Source organism: Zophobas morio, unplaced genomic scaffold (genome assembly GCF_036711695.1).
Source record: "Zophobas morio isolate AGI-343-1 ecotype UQ-CSIRO unplaced genomic scaffold, CSIRO_AGI_Zmor_V1 ptg000030l, whole genome shotgun sequence".
Classification (NCBI taxonomy): Eukaryota; Metazoa; Arthropoda; class Insecta; order Coleoptera; family Tenebrionidae; genus Zophobas; species Zophobas morio.
This window is the reverse complement of record NW_026972135.1, coordinates 12,033,536-12,051,902: the sequence shown is the minus strand read 5'-3', so window position 1 is coordinate 12,051,902 and position 18,367 is coordinate 12,033,536. Positions and strand designations below refer to the sequence as shown.

Below are 18,367 nucleotides of genomic sequence, written 5' to 3'. Positions count from 1 at the left end.
TTGATCACTACCAGTCTGAACACCATTAAAAAATGAATAATGGCTAATAGAAAGTTTGTGCGCCCTCAGACAACGTAAACAGTTTTACAATCAGCAATAACTAATTGTACATATCCCTCAGACATTTGGGCGTTCACAGCAGGTAATATTATTTAGAAAAACAGAAGTTCATTTTCCACAATTTTGACCACGTATTTTCAGTTTCGTCCCACTGTGTGTTGTCGAAATCTGGGAGTATTAGTGAGTTCTGACCTGTCGTGGTCAAATTGGATTATTCATGTTACTAAAAGGGCCAGTTCCATGTTGTTTCTCCTAAGTAAAGTTTTTTGTAAAGCTAATCCCATGGTGTTCTTGAAGTTGTACAAAACTTATATAAGACTTATGTTGAAATTTGCAAACTCCGCATGGACTCCTGTTCACCAACGGAACATCTCCTAAAATCGGTGCAGCGTAGGGCGACTAGGATACCTTACGGTAGAGTACGATCAAATCATTGTGAAAGGCTTGCGGTAATGAATTTGACAATCCTGTCTGATAGGCGAAAAAGGGGTGACTTAGTGACGGCTTTCCAATCTTTGTCCAATTCACAGTCGCCTATTCATCATTTGTTTACTTTCACACAATCCACACATTTTAACTGATCATCAGTAGTTCGACCATCTTTTACGTTGTGAGGAGCAGCTTGTTGGAGTGATTAAAACCATTGATTCGTGATTTTTATTGGAAGGGCATGATTACAGATATTCGAAAATCTGTGAAAGCTGTAGGTCATGCGTACCAAGAAAGTCTCTTGGCAAAGTAAAGACAGAAATGCGACATATGCCAGTTCCTGCATGCCCTTGGGATTTACTTCCGTGGATATTGTCGGACCATTGAATGTTATATATTTAATTATATGTCTCATTAGGTGAAATCGTTACAAGCGACGAACAAGATATAAAATCAAACAAGAAAATGATATTCAAAGGGAAATAAGTTCTGCTGAATCAAAAACTTCAGACATGAGTTTAGACAGCTTAGAATCTGAAACAGAGGAGTTAGATGAACTAACCTCATCTACAGTGGGTAGTCCACCGCGTCATCTGTATCATACAAGGACCAAAGGAGAAGCTCCCGAGTATATGTGGGTGTTGTATAAACATAAATAAAGAAAGTTGTTAAGTTAAATATATCAAATATATTTTTGGCGGGTTTATAGCTGTCTATTTCATTATTAATAATTCTAATGGTTTATAAAATGTTTTTAATCCAAGTACAAAGTAGTTACGTGGTCTATTTGTTTTTAGGAAACAACCAAAAAGGAAGTCGCGATGACGACTACAAAGAGGCTTAAAAAATATTATTAATGCATATAGCAGAGATTGATACACTTGCCCCAGCTGGCAGTTTTTTATATTAAATATTAGAGGACTCTCACTAACATTAGTTTATTAGAATCTTTAATTTATTATTTTAAGTACTAATACACATTGAGAATGAGTGTTATAGATCGACCTGTCGAGTGGGCATGGTCAAGACTCAACTCTTGCTTCCCTAGCAGGGAGGAGATGTAACGGGCCATAAATTACTTATTTTTGGAGATGCCAGTATGAATCAGAACAATCGTCATTGTCGTAAAAATCAAGGTTGTAATAATTGTGAATCTTGGATTTTATGATTTCACACCATGCTAATCAAGATTTATAATTTCACAGTTAACATCAACGTGATACCCGTAGCCTTGAAGTCGTACCTGAGGTTATTACCGATACCTCTTAGACGCTATGCGTAAGTTGCTGTCGTTAGAACGGATCTTGTAACTTGTTTTTTTTACAGAATACAAAAATAACGATTATGACACTTTAAAATATGTGGTTGAAAATTTGCACAGGTATTTTTGTCGTTATTGTAATCATTTTATTGTCATTACTTTGTAGGGTATCTTTGCTTTGTGCCACTAATAAAATGAACTCACAGAACCTGGCCACATTGCACCCATCGAATCCACAAACGACGTTTTGCCAGACATGACAAGTGATATTTTGTTAATTGAAATTATGATAATGTCGTACGAAAGTATTTTCAAGACTTAGTATCACCAGTTTCAGTACTAATTTAAGTATGTGTAACTATGTCATTGTCATTTTCAGCACTTAGTTGAATGCACTCGCCTTTTATACTAGTGAAAATCTGATTGTTTTTCTTGTGATTTATTGCTGCAGTGTAACGATACATTAAACTTTTTTATAACAAAGTGTGTTTAATTGAGCACGAAGTTAAAGGGCCCGGAAATACCAAGATCGGAATTTCTCTCTGTCGTGTAAGTACACGTGTAAGGAATACCACTGGAGCAGATTACGTCAGAACTGTGGTCTCCTATAGGATCAGTACCGAAGTATTTGTAAGTTACAGGATACCTAACGTCATCACACAAATTTCTGTAATCTTCCGCCGAAATAAACAGAGCGGGGTTGTCCTCGGAAGCATTGCAGTAGCCCTTTCCATTAATAATTCCGGATTTGGCACCGGCACCGGGCGAAATGCAGTACCAATCGTTAATAATTGTGTTGATATTTGCGTAACAGAAGTCTCTCGGGGTTTCGAAAGACGATTTGCATAAACTACCAGAGCAGAAACCGTCCTCTTCGGAAATGGTACCGTCGCAATCGTAAAAGACCCCATCGCTGACAATAAATTGTTTATCTGGAAATATCTAATGTAAAAATCAAGAACCTGCGTATATTTTCAAGCGGACCTTTAAACGTGGTGATTGTGGTACCATTTTTTCCGAATTTTATCTTGAGTTTAGCTTCCATTTCACGCACTGGTCTCAAACTGGCATACACCTGCTGACCAATGGTACCTCCAAAATTGTCCAAATTGTCTAAATTGTGGAGACCACCAACTCTGTTACTAAACTGAGGGTGGACTTCCGGTGTGTTTTTGTTGAATTCGGTTTCGTAGAAGGTATGGCGTGGGTTGAAGGTACGGCGTGGGTAGAAGGTACGGTGTGAGTAGAAGCTAGGGTGTGGCTCGAAGGTAGGGCGTGGGTCGAAGGTAGGGCGTGAGTCGAAAGTAGGGTGTGGGTCGAAGGTAGGGCGTGGGTCGTAGGTAGGGCGTGGGTCGTAGGTAGGGCGTGGGTCGAAGGTAGGATGTGGGTCGAAGGTATGGGGTGGATTGTAATAGTTAGCGGAGTTGCTCACATATGGACTAATGCCTGCTGAATGCTGCTGGACTCGTTGAGATACGGTCTTCCTCTGATTGTACAAACTAACATGTTGTTGTTTTTCCCAGTTTAAGTTTTGGGTCCAATCGTTCCAGTCATTGTTGCTGGCTACAAAAAGAGTTGTGTGTAGGTGATCTTGCCGTACTATGTAATCTTACCTCCAGCGCAAGTGAACTGTAAACAACAGATTGATAAAGTGAACTATGTTTTGTTGAATGTACTTACAGAATAGAAAACTGTTAAGAGAAGTACTCGTGAGAATTCCATTGTAGCAGTAGGAGTGGCACTGCAGAAGTACACCGTTCGAATGGTAATTGTGGCTTTTATATGCGCTGTATAAACGTAACAAAAATCGAAAATGGGCGATCGCAAATCTTTACGAGCTTTTGCCACGAAGGTCAGACGATTGCGTTAAAAATATCGAAATAATTTTTGTGCGATAAAATGTGTGCTGTACATTACGTCCTTATTCGTTGCATTTTGCTTTAAACATGTTTAGTGTCTCGTTCCAGTTATCTTAAGTCGTTTCACACTCACTTTTTACGAATGTGGGTTTTCAATATTTTCATATTTTCTTTTCACATTTTGGCAAATATAAAAATATCGGTTCTTGATAATGTCCATTGCGATAACCCAAACATCCCCATTTCAATTGACATGTAAAAAAAATTTTGAAAGCCCTCGAAAAATTTAAACATTAAAAAAATTTGGCCTTGACTGTGATCGTCTAACAAAATGGAACCTACGTTGTGTGTGTGTGTGTGTTTTTTTTTTGTGGCGAAATGCGTTCATATGTAAGTGCTGGACCCCAAGATTGGAGAAGTACCGCTAAATATAACACATAATATATGGAGGCCACAGAATTATTTAATCCTCCAATGACAAAAAAAAAGCTGCGACTAAGTTGTGCCGGTTGAAGACACCGCTTAATGCTCAGCTACAAAAAAAACTTGCCTAACTTGGAATGAAATCAAATTAAACGTTCTCAATCAATGCAAACATTTGAATTTCACACATTTAATAAAATCACAGAAAAAATCTGCAGTAAAGTAACTGGATGCATTTATTATTTATTACGGGCGTGTGGCGGCAAATTTAAAATAGTCACAAGAGAACAAAATTTTAATGAAAACTTGTATGCAGCACATCGACAGCGGCATCAGAACGCTACAAGAGTGTGGTGGTCGGACTATTTCAATTTCCTTCCTAGAGCACAGCAGAATTACCCTTAGGGGGCGTTCGTTGTAGCTCAAACGGGGTTTGGGGCTCCTGGTCGTGCCTGTTCTCCTACCCCCGACGGTGATTCTATTGTATCGCAAGCACTGCCTCCCAGCACCCCTCTATCACGAAGAAACGTGCCTAGACGAACAAACCGTCACGTCATTCCGACCGCCCCTGATTTCTATCCTAGGCCTGCATCCCTTGTGCAGATGGCGCGACCACCAGCTCGACAAGAAACCGCGCACTCCGCTTCTGCCACGTGTTTCTGTGTTTTTTACCTCAATTCCATTTAAATGTTAAATTTTTGTTATTCTGATCTTAAACTACAATCGAACAAGTGTTAAAGTTTCAAAAGGCAATACACATTTAAATTCGCCATACACTCTCGTGAAATTTTAAACAGCAAAGAATTATCTGCGATTAAAATTGGACATCAGACAATTTTATTATGGAAGCATTAATCAACAAAATATTTACATGAAACAACTATCAAAATTTATAAAACAAAAAAAAGGTGAAAAATTGCAAAACTAAAAAAGTTTAACATCTTTAACATCCATTCGAGTTATTGGTAAAATTTTAAAAGTGAAGTTATTCAGCTGCATCGTGCGCCATCGTTTTACATTCCCCCAAACAAACACATAAATAAAAAACATAACAAAACAGTCTGGAGGTCCAAAATGCCGTCCGACAAATACGTCGTTCTAAAACAATACGTCAAAAATATGCGATTTAGAAACGCGATTCATCCTGTGGCGTTTGTTCAGCGAAATTTTACAGTTCAAACATGTGCTCGGTTTGAAAGTACTCATTCAACATGGCCGCTGCCAAAACAAAGAATTTACCTGATGTTAAATTATGCCACACTTTATCAACGCATGAAACAAAGCATTTACATCGTATTAAATTATGTGACACTCTCCAAGTGATTGGTTACTGAAAATAATTAGCTTTGAGAGGTTATATCGTGACTGTTCCCAGCTCATCCCAAACAAACATATGATAAATAAATAAATAAATAAATAAATAAATAAATAAATATTTAATTGTCCTACAGAATATTTTCCAGTTACAGGACAATTTCAGCAAAACATAACACAATTTTAGTCTAACTAATAATAATTGGCAAAATATTCCCAAATCTTTCCTATCACAATTACATTTAACATAAGCAGAAATTGACAGTTACATCTTTCATAAATTTAGCTTGTCACAGATTGCAGTTTTCAGTTCTCTGGTCGAGCAGTTGAAGATATCACAATCGCTATTTCTCTCCATTTTGTTCGTATACATGCTGATCACATATAGTGGAGCTCTTCTACCAATATTTGTGCGTGGTGTACTGGAATAAAGCGTTACTGAGTACCGATTATTTAATCTCGGCACATAAAATTTTAGGCCAGAAAGAAGCTCACCACAGTCAATTTTATTATTCAGAAGTTTATGCAAGAAAATAAGTGCGCTGACAACTCTTCTGCACTGCAATGTATTAAGTTTGTATCGCTCTAATAATACTGCATGTGGGTAATTTCTAACTGGCCACACTCCTTCATCCTTGAAATATAAATACTTTAAAAATTTCCTTTGAACGTTCTCTAGCAGCCTTATCTGATAATTATAATATGGGAACCAAGCCGTGGAGCAATATTCTAGCCTAGATCTCACCAGTGAATTAAAAAGTTGAATTAAGGGTAACACGTTATTAAAACCTTTACAATTTCGTACAATAAACCCAAACATCTTACCAGCCGTACCTACAATGTTAGTGACATGTTCTTTAAAAGAAAATTTCGAGTCATAATGCACACCAAGATCTTTTATATTTGTAGTTCGCTGAAGAATACTATTACCAATATTATAATCAAATTGACAAGGATTGTAAGACAGCGTGAAGGAAACAACCTTGCATTTATCAATATTCAATGGCAGTTTATTCAGTAAACACCAATCCTTTAGTTTGTTAATGTCATTTTGGAGCATTATGCAGTCATCCACGTTGCCAATTTTATGAAATATTTTGATGTCATCTGCATAAATAAGAATTTGGGAGTTCTGGATGATATCCACAACATCATTTAAGTAAATTATGAAACAAAGTGGTCCGAGTATGGAACCCTGCGGGACACCTGAGACTGAAGCATAAGAATTAGACTTAAAACCATTATACACAACACAATTTACCCTCGAAGACAGATAAGAATAAAATAGTTTTATTAAGCAATCAGAGAAACCCATAGCAGACAACTTACAAAGCAAAATTTGGTGATTAATTTTGTCGAAAGCTTTCGACAGATCCGTATATTATATAACGTCAAGCTGGCCACTGTGATCTAGCGTATCTGATATTATTTGCGACATACACATTAAGTTCGTATGAGTTGATCTTCCTAAAGAAAAGCCATGCTGGTGTATAGAAATTAGTTCCTTAATATTGAAATAAATTTGTCGATATAAAATACTTTCATAAACTTTGGAGAAGCAGGATAAAATTGAAATGGGGCGGTAACTGCGCACATCGGATATATCTCCTGATTTGTATACTGGTACAATTTTAGCGATCTTCCACACATTGGGGAAGCAAGAATTATTAAGGCTTAGGTTAAACAAATAACACAAAGGTTTAAGAAAGGCAGCTGAACAGTCTTTTATCAGAAAAGAAGGGATTTGGTCGATGCCAGCAGAACAAGTGTTTTTTATTTTACTGATAGCTGCAAGCACATCGTCATCAAAAATCTGGATATGGAACGGCAAGTTGCTGCTATTACTAACATATGTATTACCTTGCAATTCGTTGGTTTCAGGTGAGTCAAAAATCGAGGAAAAATAATGGGCAAACATATTAACAATGTCCAGTTGACGGTCATACTCACTGTTGTCAAAATGTAAATAAACACAAAATGCATCAGGCCTTGCGAGAAAAGCTTCTCGGTGATGTAATTTTCAACGTTACGAGAAAAATATCTCGGTGATGTGATGATGATATAATGATAATAACTGCCTAAGGGGAGAATTTTTTAAATCTCCGTACCTAGAGTGGAATAATGTTAAGTTAATTTTAACTGTCGTAAATGAACTATTAACAATCGTGTGTGAAAAATTAAGAAGTGTTATAATGTAACACTTAAGTATAAGCATCCAGAAACCTTATTTATAACTTGGTAAACAAACAGTCAGTCCTGACTAGGTGAATTTCATGAAATCTCTTAGCAAGTACTTTATCTGAACAAATCTCTGACGTTTAAACTTGTGTTAGAACCAGTTAACGATTAAAATCCTAACATGATCTGTGAGTTTACAAACAATAAAACAGATTTACACTCTACCAGACAAGTAAACTTCACTACCAACCCTCTACCTACAAAAAAAATTTTTTTCAGCGCAAATTTTTAATTCAAATCTGGTCACCACACCATCCTAAATTTTATTTGGTACGTTGCGACCTTCGCATATTAGCCGTCATTTTACCAGATAATCTAAAAAAACATATTCACACAGATTCCCGCTTTTGCCTTTTCATAATTTTATTTTAAACGAAAACGATCCTTAAAAACAGCATGTGCAGTAATGTCGCCAACAAAATAAAACTATATTTCTCAAAAGTCGACCCTGTCGAGCGCATAAGACTGGAATTTTCTTCTTCCGTTAAAGTACACACGTAAGGCCGCTCGTCGGAACAATGCACATCAGAACCATGATCGTCCAACTCCTCGGTAAAATATTTATAAGTAACAGGATACGCTCTACTTTCGCACAGCGCCTTGTAGTCCTTCGCAGATACCAACAGCGTAGGCCTGCCATCCGTACTTTCACATTTACCCTTCCCATTGCTATAAACAAAGTTGACACCACCGCCGGTCGTAATGCAGTACCAGTTATCAACAACTGCACTAACAGTGGCGTAACAGAAATCTTCTTTTCTGCCGAATGCCGGTTTACGTAAAGTACCAGAACAAGAACCGTCCGTTTCTACAATAGTACCGTCGCATTCATACATAACGCCTTCACGAAAAATGTACTGTCTATCTGTAAACACATACTTTACTGATAAGTAGTTCAGGTGAAGTAGTACAAGTACTACCTGGAAATGTGGCAACGGTCGTACCCTGTTTTCCTAATTTCATTCTAAACCGGAACTCCATCTCGCGAACAGGTCTAAGATTTTCGTGAACTGTTCGTGATATTTGGGCGCCTAAATCGTCCAGGTTTAGGTTGCGTCTTTCGAACTTGACGTGGTGGTCGTTGGGGTCAACGCTCAGTACTGCAATCACTTAGTGTGTTGATAATTTTATGCGATAGACTTACCTTTCGTAGAAAACATCTGAAACGTGGGATTACTTGAGTGGATTTATATTTTGGATGATGATACTTACTTGTAAGAAAAAAATTAACAGAAGTGATATCGTGGACATGTTGTGTACGTTTGTGCAGAGAAATGCGACGGTCAAATGTCTGTTGCACTTATTCAAGGATTATTACTCATTGTTGTGGCGGTACGAAATTCCCTATAATCGTGCAAACATTCAGCGGATTTTTGTTTGAAGTAAAATTTCTTCGTGGAGAAATTGTGAATATCGAAATGCAAACTACGAAGAAGCGAATTCAAACATAAAAAAATTATTTTAAGGTAGACTGCTCGCCGCCGTCAGGGTACCTAATCAGGGTCACGCGAGAGGTTACAAGTGTGACGTCGAAAATGGATTTGGGATTCTAGCGAAATCAAAGAAGGGATTGTGGCTCGAACAAACTAGAACCCCTTTGTTGTATTGTAAAAAAAAATGAAGGAATGTATTCATAATCGAGCGTGCGAAGCAACCAAGGGAAGAAAAACAGTTTGGGCACGACATTACACTGTGAGATTTAAATCCAGATTCGATTAACATGACATAAGTCCAAAATACGAAAGAGAAACAGTTCATTAGAATTTATTAATTATATAATAACAATGATAATAATTTAAGTGAGTATTTTTAATTTCTAGCGTTAATAAAAACGTTAACAAACAAAATTTACAAAAAAAAAAATACTTTTTGTTCTTAGATAATATTCAGTTTCAGGTTTTAGGGTGTTAACAGACCAGCAATGCATGCCGTCATAAAACACACAAAACATCCACCCAAAAAAGATCGAAATGCCAATCTAGTCAAATTTTCCCGTTTGTTGGGCATAAAAGCACCCAAAGTAGACAATAAAATACCAACAGAACCAGGATTGGCAAACCCACAAATAGAATAAGTAGCTATGATCTTACTCCTAGGCTGAAACAAAGGGGTGACCAGATTTTAAAAATCAAATATTAAAGAACTTACAGACAAGTCCATTTCACCCATTTTTTGAAAAGCAACAAATTCGTTAACGATGGTTTTCACTCCAATCAACTGTCCAACTTTTTCACACTCTTCCCATTGAACACCCATGGTGTACGTCAGTGGTATAAAAACCTTTCCTAAGATAATTTCAAGGGTCCAAAGTTCTCCTTCCTCCGTATAACCTAAAAATCTTCGGTAAATTAAAAAAAAATGTATATATTTACTTACAATAACGTACCGACTAATGTTCCCAACCAAGTTAAAATACCATTAAAGAAGTAAATGGTGGCTATAAATGATATCAGATTGGCGATTATTCCAAGTATTATCATCGCAGCTTCTCCAGCACCTTTAATAGCTGCGTCCAACAAGGATTCATATTCCCTAAATATTCACCCTTTTAATTTTATCTTTATATATTTTTCTTGCTTACATTTTAATCCTTTTAATATTTTCTCTCTTGATGAGGACCTCTTCCACTTCAGGGTACATAAGTTTACTGTAGCACAAGGCAGCCGGCGCAGACATGACGCAAGAAGTGATAAGATGGGCCGGAGTCGCCCCGAAGGAAATATAAGCGGCCAAAACCGTCCCTAAATCCAACAACCTTAAAGAACTCTCCAACAGAAAGACTTTTCTTAATTACCTGACACCGACGCAAAACCTGATGTCATGATGGAATGTATCTCCGAGTCTGTCATGTGGTCCAAATATGGTTTTATTAAAAAAGGCGATTCGCTCTAGAATCACGAAGGTAAAATTTATTGATTCAAAAAAATTTCAAATCACCATTCCTAAGAAAATATTTGCAGCGCTGTTCACGCTTTCGCAGATCGGTGTTCCTAAAAGCCACTGAAGGAAGATTCCTATGTTAAGAACGACACTTTGCATTACCCCACAATAGTACAGAATATTTATGGTAAAACTCATTATATAGATGGCAGCAAGAGCCTAAAATTTTTCTCAAGAGAAAATTTATTACTTTGAAAAAAATTTGTTTTCTCACGTTGAAGGCAAAAATAGCCTGATTTAGCACCAAGTCGTCTCCATAAACGAAAGCCGAAGCGTTGACGGCGTACTTGAGGAAAGTATCAACTTTGTCTCCTATGCAACTGAAGATGTTGCGTCCAACGTCCCACCTGATCGTGAGCAGACCCAGAATGAATTGAGCGATGAGACCTGATAATACAGTAGTCCATGGGATCTAATGTTATAAAACTTTAAGTTAGATTAAACACCAAGAGATTAAATTTAATTTTACTGTTTTACTGTTTTACTGTTACTGTTTTTGAAAGTATTGGAACCTTGTTGCACTTAATTATGGCAATAGTCTTTATACACCGGACACTCTTTTAGACGTTGTTCAACCACATAACTTGCAAACGTCGGGAAATACCGGGAAACAGTAGTATTGATAAATAGTATAAAGTTCCCATCATGTAACAAGATCAATAAAAGATATACATATCATGTAAAATGTTCACTAAGTAGAATGTAAAGTACTATATAATAAAGTACTTTACTAAATTGAGTGGCGTGAACATAAATTAGAATTGCGTTATCTTTTGCGGTAGTGTGTCTTAAAGTTGTATAGTTGTCAATGAACGATAAAATTTCATTTAAATATTTTGAGTGACATTTTTTGAGATTATTGACCAAAGGATTAAATAGTTATTTATATATCAAGGGAGCAAACTCGCGCTACGCGTCGGGCCTCAACCTGAAACGCTTTAATTTTGGAAAAATGGAGGATTTGGATGAAAGTAGTGCTTCAGATAATAATTGTATCCGTCCAGGCGTTTTAGAAGTAGTAAGTTTATAAATTTATAAACGTCATTTTTGACAGGGAGGTAAAGTGACATTTTGTGCCCTTAAATGAGGGAAGAAAATCACATTTTCTATATAGTGAGTAGAAAAAATTATGTATTACCATTACACGTAGTCTGTGATTATTATTATACGCCTTTTCACAGATAAACAAAATTCCCAGTGGTTTATGGAAATTATTATTATTGTTATCAGTTTTTTGCGTAACGGTTACAATCCTTTTTTATGTGACAATTAAAAATAATTTTTTCGAGTCGTTTTGTACGAGCAATTCTAAATAAGCTGTCTTACGAGGAGGTTTTACCCACACGGAAAGTAGCCCGTGCAATGGGTTATGATTTTTCGAATGACTGATTTATTATTGCTTAAAAATAGTTGAAAATTTAACTGAGTGTTGCCAAACGATGTGGCATTTTGCCACCGTTCGAATTTTTTAAACCTGATAAGTAACTGTTGCAATAAAAATTCACAAAATCACATTAAATCTGGCTTAAATGAAGCGTTTGTAACTCAGCAATTAAGCGATGCCTTCGAAAAATTCAAACGGGGGCAGCAAGTTCAATGTTTCGTAACTTTGTATATAAAATTGCGACGTTGTAAATTAGAAATTGTTGCTATAAAACGAAAAAACAGAACGCATATTTTCCCACAAAATGAAAACCGATTTCTGCTCGCCCTCACTCGGGTCAGGTGAGGAAAGACGCTGAGCGGGGGCTCACATCTACTCCCACTCTAAAACGCAAAGCACATTCACGACGAGCTCGTATTTTGAAATACTTTCGTCACATTATGACCGGTGGAGTGTTACAAGTCAGCAACATAAAAAATCTTTCCAGGAATAGTCTTATATCTCCAGTGCTTTAGATTTAATTGAGACACAGCAATTTGGGAGCCGGAATAGATACTTCCATCGTAAATACAACTATTTTAATGGAAAGAAAATAATAATAAAAAATTGGTCGAAAGGTATTTCGACAGGACTTCCCTCGCCCCCGATGTACAATGCCACAAATTTGTATCCAATAAAACAAATACAAGAGTATGCTATTTTATAAAATTTACTCTACTCTGCTATCAAGGAATATATTTTGCATGAAATACCACCGCACTTCTCTAAAAAACCATAAACTCAACATATAGAATTTGACAACATTTTGGAGATTATCTGTCTAATAAAAACCGACACAGACGGCAGACAGATGGAAACGCGAGATCTACATTTTCGTATTCTAGGGGTCATGAAACGTAGAGTAAACTGAAAGTAATCAACTATTTGTTCGATTGACCCTATTACAATATTTACAAAATGTTTATAAAATAAGTTTTAAAGTAAATTCATTAAAATATAAAATTTCTAAAAATCGTTGTAATGAATTTAAACTATATTGCTATGAGAAGACCAACATTTCGAATAAGATTATGTTTGATTTCTGACTCATAAATGATTTCATGGCGGCAAACAGTCCATTTCAAATTCTCTATTCCAACATTAAATCAATTGAATCGTGGCTTTTCATTTTGATTTTAATTTTCGATTTGTTAACACTGACATTTGTAAGGTTTATCGGCTCAATCGAGGAAATGAAAGATTTCCAAAGCCTACTCTAATCGGAAAATCTTTTGATCATTGGCTGCTTGCTTTGTTTTAACTATATATATCTACATTTTATCATATGTACAATAGTATTGAGAAACGCCTAAAGGGGCATCTTGGGTACTACATTCGAAAAGGAATTACTTTTAATCTCAAATGTCAAACATAAGTAAATTAGCAAGGAAGTACAACGACGAACAAGTGTCATAAAATCGGGATTAAATTTAAGTTTTGATAAGATTAAATTGTAAAATTTTAGGTTTAAATAATATCAAATATTAAATACTAATCTTGCTACCTTGGATTAGAAATGGAACAAAATTTTAGCTTACCTGTCGCTTATAAGGCGAAAGTAAAAATCCCATAATAACATAAATCACGAGTCCAGTCAAAGGCATCAATCTCCACCAGTCGTCACTAGAGTCAACAATGAGGAACACAAGAATAGCCACAAAAATTAAAGCAAGAAATCCGGTGGTAGCATATCTAAAAAGCAATATTCGAAATGGAAAAGGCACAAAAATTATCGCTACTTACGGTACTTTTTTGAACAAAGCGGCACAAGGTTTCCACATGTACCGTTCTATAGGTGCAATGAGGTACTTTTTTAGAACAAACTTATAAGCCACCCCGAAATTTATAAAGATGAAGACAATCATCCAAAATCCATAGCCAGTGCACGTGGTAGAATCAAGTGTAGCCTCTACAAAAGCACGAAAAATTACAAAAATAAAAGTACTACACTTGATTTGCACCTGTTTTTTCTATAAAGTACCATGTTGCCCAAATAAAATGAGCATAAATCGCTGCCAAAACAGCTGAACCGATAGTCCAGTTGACGAGTTTTCTGTATTTTGATGGTGGTTTTTCTTTTTTGTGTGTAGGAGGGTACCCTGAGATAGCCAAGTTGTCAGTATATCCATTCTATAAGACAAAATATTTTATGCTGAAATAGGTTTCAGAAACGTACTTACGGCATTACTGTTATTTTCCGTCAAAATATGAGGACTTGTTTTCTCAGGCATTGTAACAAAAATAAGTAAATTTGGATTACTGTCCTAGAATGCAGTGGCAGTAAAACTGTCATAATAGAGATAGTGACTACAATTGAGGATTAAGTACGAATGAGTTGTTGACTAAACTTGATTAAGAGATACTTTAAAAGTAACTTCAACAAAAAAATTGTCGCAACTAAATATCTAAAATGAAAAGAAATATACTTAGTTAAGTTGTCTCTGGAAGTAAGACGAAAAATTATGGTGAATAATTTGAATACTTTAATACAAGAACACACTCTTCTACAAGGAAAATTTACAAACAAAAAAAACCTTTTAATGTGACTATTATTTGTCTTATGTTTCATCCTTTAATTCTTTAAAAATATCATAAATCTGTGAAATGGTGTAGAGACTTTGTTTCGTCTTTAATATGCAATTTATTGTTTGTTATTTATTTAAGATTTTTTTCACTTTCTGCGCAGAAAAATATGTAAATTTTGAGTAATGATAACTTAACCACTTTCCTAGAATTGCCGAGAAATTATATGATGCGTTTCCCAAATTAAAATTGTTATATATTAGATGCTCTGAATCTGAGTGTAGGGGAAAATGGATGCTTGGGTAGATTTTAATTCCCGAACTTAAGCTATAAGGAGTTCATCGGGCGACTTGGCACTTTCATGTTTTCTCGACATAGTCTATAATAAAAGTGGTCTTTCGTTTCTGTCTCTCTCTCTCTCTATCTGTGTCGATTTTTATTTGGCACGACTATTGTCAAATTTTGCATGTGTATTAGAAATCTTGGCGATGGTAAAACGCTAACCAAAATTTGTTCACTCATTTTAACATTACGAAAATTGTATGAAATAATACACTCCCGTACTTGTGGTTTATGAATCTACCTTGATCTTGTTTATTATTATCAGATTTGTTTATTTTTTAATCCACCCTCTTCTTCAGACACACAGTAAGCAATCGTTTACAGATAGCGTGGCTCAGTTTGTAAACCACCCATCTCGCAATCTAAGATGGAGCGTTGGAAGGTGATGGTCGGTATTTTTTTCATTAGATGGAATGAATTAAAAAAAAAATTGATGTACCCCACTGTCGAAGTATCGCCACTTTCCCCTACTTTAAATTGACGTTATCTCAAAATTTTGATAACTAAATGCTAATGTGCTCTGTGGAGGGCCGCAAGAAGGCGAAAAATAAATCGCTAAAATATAAAAACAAAATTCGCAAATTTGCACATCTTATCCATATGCATGTCCAAATCTGCATATAATGTATCTGGTGCAGCGCCATCGCTGCAACCAAAAATCTCATATCTGTCTTCGGAGACACGTGGCTTATGTCTCAGGCGGGTCCGCCCCTGCTGGTAGAGGCTTCATCCCTTGGGGTTTCTGCCTCTTCCATTGGGTTCTGCCCTTCCTGAGTCGATGCCTCGTTTTGGCCTCATCCATCCCAAGACCAAACACAAAGAGGTTACCTGGCGAGGCAGCCTCGGGTTTGGCCTCGTGATGGAAAAGAAGGCATTTTTTAACGCGAGCCCATCGGTTCTGAATCTCCAGGCGGCGAAGTACGATCTCTGCATCCACCGGTAGTTCCGATATCCACAGGGTCGTCCTCATCAACCTTGGTATCTCAGCCAAGGCCACGTTAAGTTGTGCGGCTTCCCACAAGGGTGTTAGAGAGCTCACTGTTTGATTTAGCCATTCCAGAGAGATCTCTTTTTCACAGGTTACCCTTAGAATTTCCCCTGTGTACTGATACCCCTGAAAGTGGCTGCTTGCCTTCCCGATGCCAGGCATTGTTCAAGTTGACTGTCCAGTGCCCCCATCAGGCCATTTTGTACCATCTCCATCTGGTCAGCAGTCAGCATACCAAGTGGATGCTGGACATCAATCACAGCTACACGGAGATCACTTGTAGCTACCTCCCTGTAGCTATGTTCTTTAGAGGTGGTTTCCTGCCTCCTCATCCTCTTTTGCTTTTGTGTTATCGGAGGTGTGGTAGTTGAAGGCAGCACCCTCTTTTTTGACCCTGAGGTTTTTTCCCCCGGGTCGTTTAGGATTGGATATTGTAGTCTGCCCTCTGCCCTTGGGGTTCATCCCGGTTTATCTGCTCCACTTGCAAACGAGCCTTTCTGCGCCTCTTTACCTCAGTCCCCTAGATTCGCTTCCGTCTAGGAGGTGGCTGGGTTTTTAATTTCAGGTGCACTCGCAGGCACTTCCTCAGTGGGTTTAGTTGTTTTATTATCCATAACTTGGATTTTGAATTCAATTCATCTTTCTATGTCCCTACCCACAACGGAATCTAATAGAGGGTCATCGAACTTCGACGCCAGGGCTAGCAGAAGAATATAGCCCCCAGTGAAGCTCATCCTGCAGTACGCAGCCTCAACAAATGAGGCTACTCGTGCTCAGTCTATATTTTCCCCAAGGACTCACCCTGCCGGCGATCTGACCCGAACGCAGCCGATTGATCTGAGATGGGTTAGTCTCGACCTCCCGTTTTGGTGGAAATCCAGGCCAAAGAGGCGTGTTGCCCAGCCATGGTGACGAAACTGCACCAAGGGGGGCTCAAGTTCCAGGATTACTTCATCCCACCTTACGGGTCTCCACGCACAAGTGGAAGCTTGTCCGCGAGACTGTTTTGACGACCCCACGCTAGGGGTTTATTCCCGAGAGAGCACATTTATTTCCAGCCCGCCTTTACTGAACCGCCTTCGTGGCCGTATAAGTCGGCAACCACCAAGGCAACACTTTTTGTCTTGCTTATCACTAATAATTACATACAAACCACAAACTGTTGAAAAATATGTGGCGAGCTACTTATCTACAGATTTCTTGAATCACTAGTGCAAATTGCATCTACGGACAATCTGATGGTCTTTAAGAAACTTTATACTTAAAAACGGATTAGAAAACTAATGTTAGCAACCAAGATAGAACCCAAACCTGTGCAATACCCCACCCCAAAGATGCACCTTTGGGGACGGGTTTTTATGAGAAAACTCTTTCTGGCCGTCTTTGCAGGGGTTTTTAAACTACTTCTTATAAAAAAATCTTGTGAATAAAACCAATTTATATTAAAAAAATTCTGAGGGCAGGTGACTATTTATGCTCATTTTTTTGTTTGTCGTTTGCGTCACTATTTCCTACATTAAAAAACAAAAATTAACATTGTAAATATACATTTATTAAAAAAATACTAATTAAGATTATATAAAATTCTGTACAACATTTACATTATGAGGTAAATAAAAAATACATGAATCAATTTTAAAATTGAAAAAATTCCCTGTCTTTCGGGAAAAACGTAACTCGGTTTTGGCACAAAAAAACGAAAAGTGGAAAGCACAACTTTAAAAGTGTTATTTAAGTTTTTTATTTTAATTTTTTTAAAAAACATCACTATTGTCGTTTATATTCACTTTTTATAAAAAGTAAATTTTGTTCATAGTTAGAGTTCAATTAAAACGAAAATATAATATGTTTTAGGGTGTCCATAGACCTGAAATGCATGCCGTCATAAAGCATACAAAACATCCACCCAGCAAAGCTCGAAAGACTAATCTGGTCAAATCTTCTCTTTTGTTGGGTATAAAAGCACCCAAAGTCGACAACATAATACCAACAGAACCAGGATTGGCAAATCCACAATTAGAATAAGTGGCTATAATCTTATTCTTGGGCTGAAACAAAGCAGTGACAGGTATTAAAAATCAAATATTTAAGTACTTACAGACAAGTCCATTTCACCCATTTTTTGAAAAGCAACAAATTCGTTGACGTTGTTTTTACCCCAATTAACCGTCCGACTTTTTCACACTCGTCCCATTGAACACCCATGGTGTATGTCAGTGGTATAAAAACCTTTCCTAAGATAATTTCAAGGGTCCAAAGTTCTCCTTCCTCCGTATAACCTACAGCTCTTTGGTAATTAAAAGAAAATGTATATACAATAACGTACCGACTAATGTTCCCAACCAAGATTAAACACCATTAATGAAGTAAATTGTGGCTATAAATTATATCAGATCGGCGATTACTCCAAGTATTATCATCGCAGCTTCTCCAGCACCTTTAACAGCTGCGTCCAACAAGGATTCATATTCCCTAAATATTGACCCTTTTAATTTCATCTTTATATTTTTATCTTTCTTATATTTTAATCTTTTTAACATTTTCTCTCTTAACGAGGACCTCCTCCA

General features: G+C 36.9%; 4 protein-coding genes across 5 annotated transcripts; all 4 read right to left on the bottom strand.

The window, feature by feature from the left end:
• Positions 1 to 2,188: 2,188 nt before the first annotated feature.
• LOC135138792 (uncharacterized) lies at positions 2,189 to 4,471 on the bottom strand. Its single transcript, XM_064068810.1, has 4 exons — positions 3,431 to 4,471; positions 3,364 to 3,379; positions 2,735 to 3,313; positions 2,189 to 2,682 (listed from the first exon to the last, which is right to left on the bottom strand). Exons 1-4 carry the CDS (start codon positions 3,470 to 3,472, stop codon positions 2,240 to 2,242), a joined length of 1,080 nt encoding a protein of 359 aa, XP_063924880.1. The 5' UTR covers positions 3,473 to 4,471; the 3' UTR covers positions 2,189 to 2,239.
• A 3,458-nt stretch (positions 4,472 to 7,929) lies between these two features.
• Positions 7,930 to 9,178, bottom strand: LOC135138028 (uncharacterized). The gene is made up of 4 exons (XM_064067847.1): positions 8,797 to 9,178; positions 8,729 to 8,744; positions 8,505 to 8,684; positions 7,930 to 8,449 (listed from the first exon to the last, which is right to left on the bottom strand). Exons 1-4 carry the CDS (start codon positions 8,833 to 8,835, stop codon positions 7,953 to 7,955), a joined length of 732 nt encoding a protein of 243 aa, XP_063923917.1. The 5' UTR covers positions 8,836 to 9,178; the 3' UTR covers positions 7,930 to 7,952.
• A 154-nt stretch (positions 9,179 to 9,332) lies between these two features.
• LOC135138027 (sodium/nucleoside cotransporter 2-like) lies at positions 9,333 to 14,306 on the bottom strand. 2 transcript variants are annotated; one of them, XM_064067846.1, is made up of 11 exons: positions 14,128 to 14,306; positions 13,909 to 14,077; positions 13,691 to 13,856; positions 13,486 to 13,570; positions 10,739 to 10,936; positions 10,522 to 10,683; positions 10,379 to 10,472; positions 10,166 to 10,325; positions 9,971 to 10,116; positions 9,733 to 9,914; positions 9,333 to 9,681 (listed from the first exon to the last, which is right to left on the bottom strand). In XM_064067846.1, exons 1-11 carry the CDS (start codon positions 14,176 to 14,178, stop codon positions 9,484 to 9,486), a joined length of 1,611 nt encoding a protein of 536 aa, XP_063923916.1. In that variant the 5' UTR covers positions 14,179 to 14,306; the 3' UTR covers positions 9,333 to 9,483. The 2 variants fall into 2 exon arrangements, with proteins under 2 accessions (XP_063923916.1, XP_063923915.1); XM_064067845.1 differs by having other exon boundaries at positions 13,486 to 13,639; positions 14,128 to 14,302.
• Positions 14,307 to 17,525: 3,219 nt separating this feature from the next.
• LOC135138059 (sodium/nucleoside cotransporter 2-like) lies at positions 17,526 to 18,307 on the bottom strand. Its single transcript, XM_064067901.1, is given in 4 exon segments — positions 17,526 to 17,848; positions 17,899 to 17,948; positions 17,951 to 18,079; positions 18,127 to 18,307. Coding segments are annotated over 4 exon segments (549 nt in total). The 5' UTR covers positions 18,299 to 18,307; the 3' UTR covers positions 17,526 to 17,650.
• Between the last annotated feature and the right edge of the window lie 60 nt (positions 18,308 to 18,367).

Coding starts and splice junctions, on each gene's coding strand:
- LOC135138027 (XM_064067845.1), bottom strand. CDS start 14,178: ATGCCTGAGAAAACAAGTCCTCATATTTTGACGGAAAATAACAGTAAT. Junction 10,326..10,378: donor AGGTTTTGCGTCGGTGTCAG/GTAATTAAGAAA, acceptor TGTTGGATTTAG/GGACGGTTTTGGCCGCTTAT. Junction 9,915..9,970: donor TTGGTTGGGAACATTAGTCG/GTACGTTATTGT, acceptor GAAGATTTTTAG/GTTATACGGAGGAAGGAGAA.
- LOC135138792 (XM_064068810.1), bottom strand. CDS start 3,472: ATGGAATTCTCACGAGTACTTCTCTTAACAGTTTTCTATTCT. Junction 2,683..2,734: donor CACAATCACCACGTTTAAAG/GTCCGCTTGAAA, acceptor AGATATTTCCAG/ATAAACAATTTATTGTCAGC.
- LOC135138028 (XM_064067847.1), bottom strand. CDS start 8,835: ATGTCCACGATATCACTTCTGTTAATTTTTTTCTTACAA. Junction 8,450..8,504: donor GACCGTTGCCACATTTCCAG/GTAGTACTTGTA, acceptor ATGTGTTTACAG/ATAGACAGTACATTTTTCGT.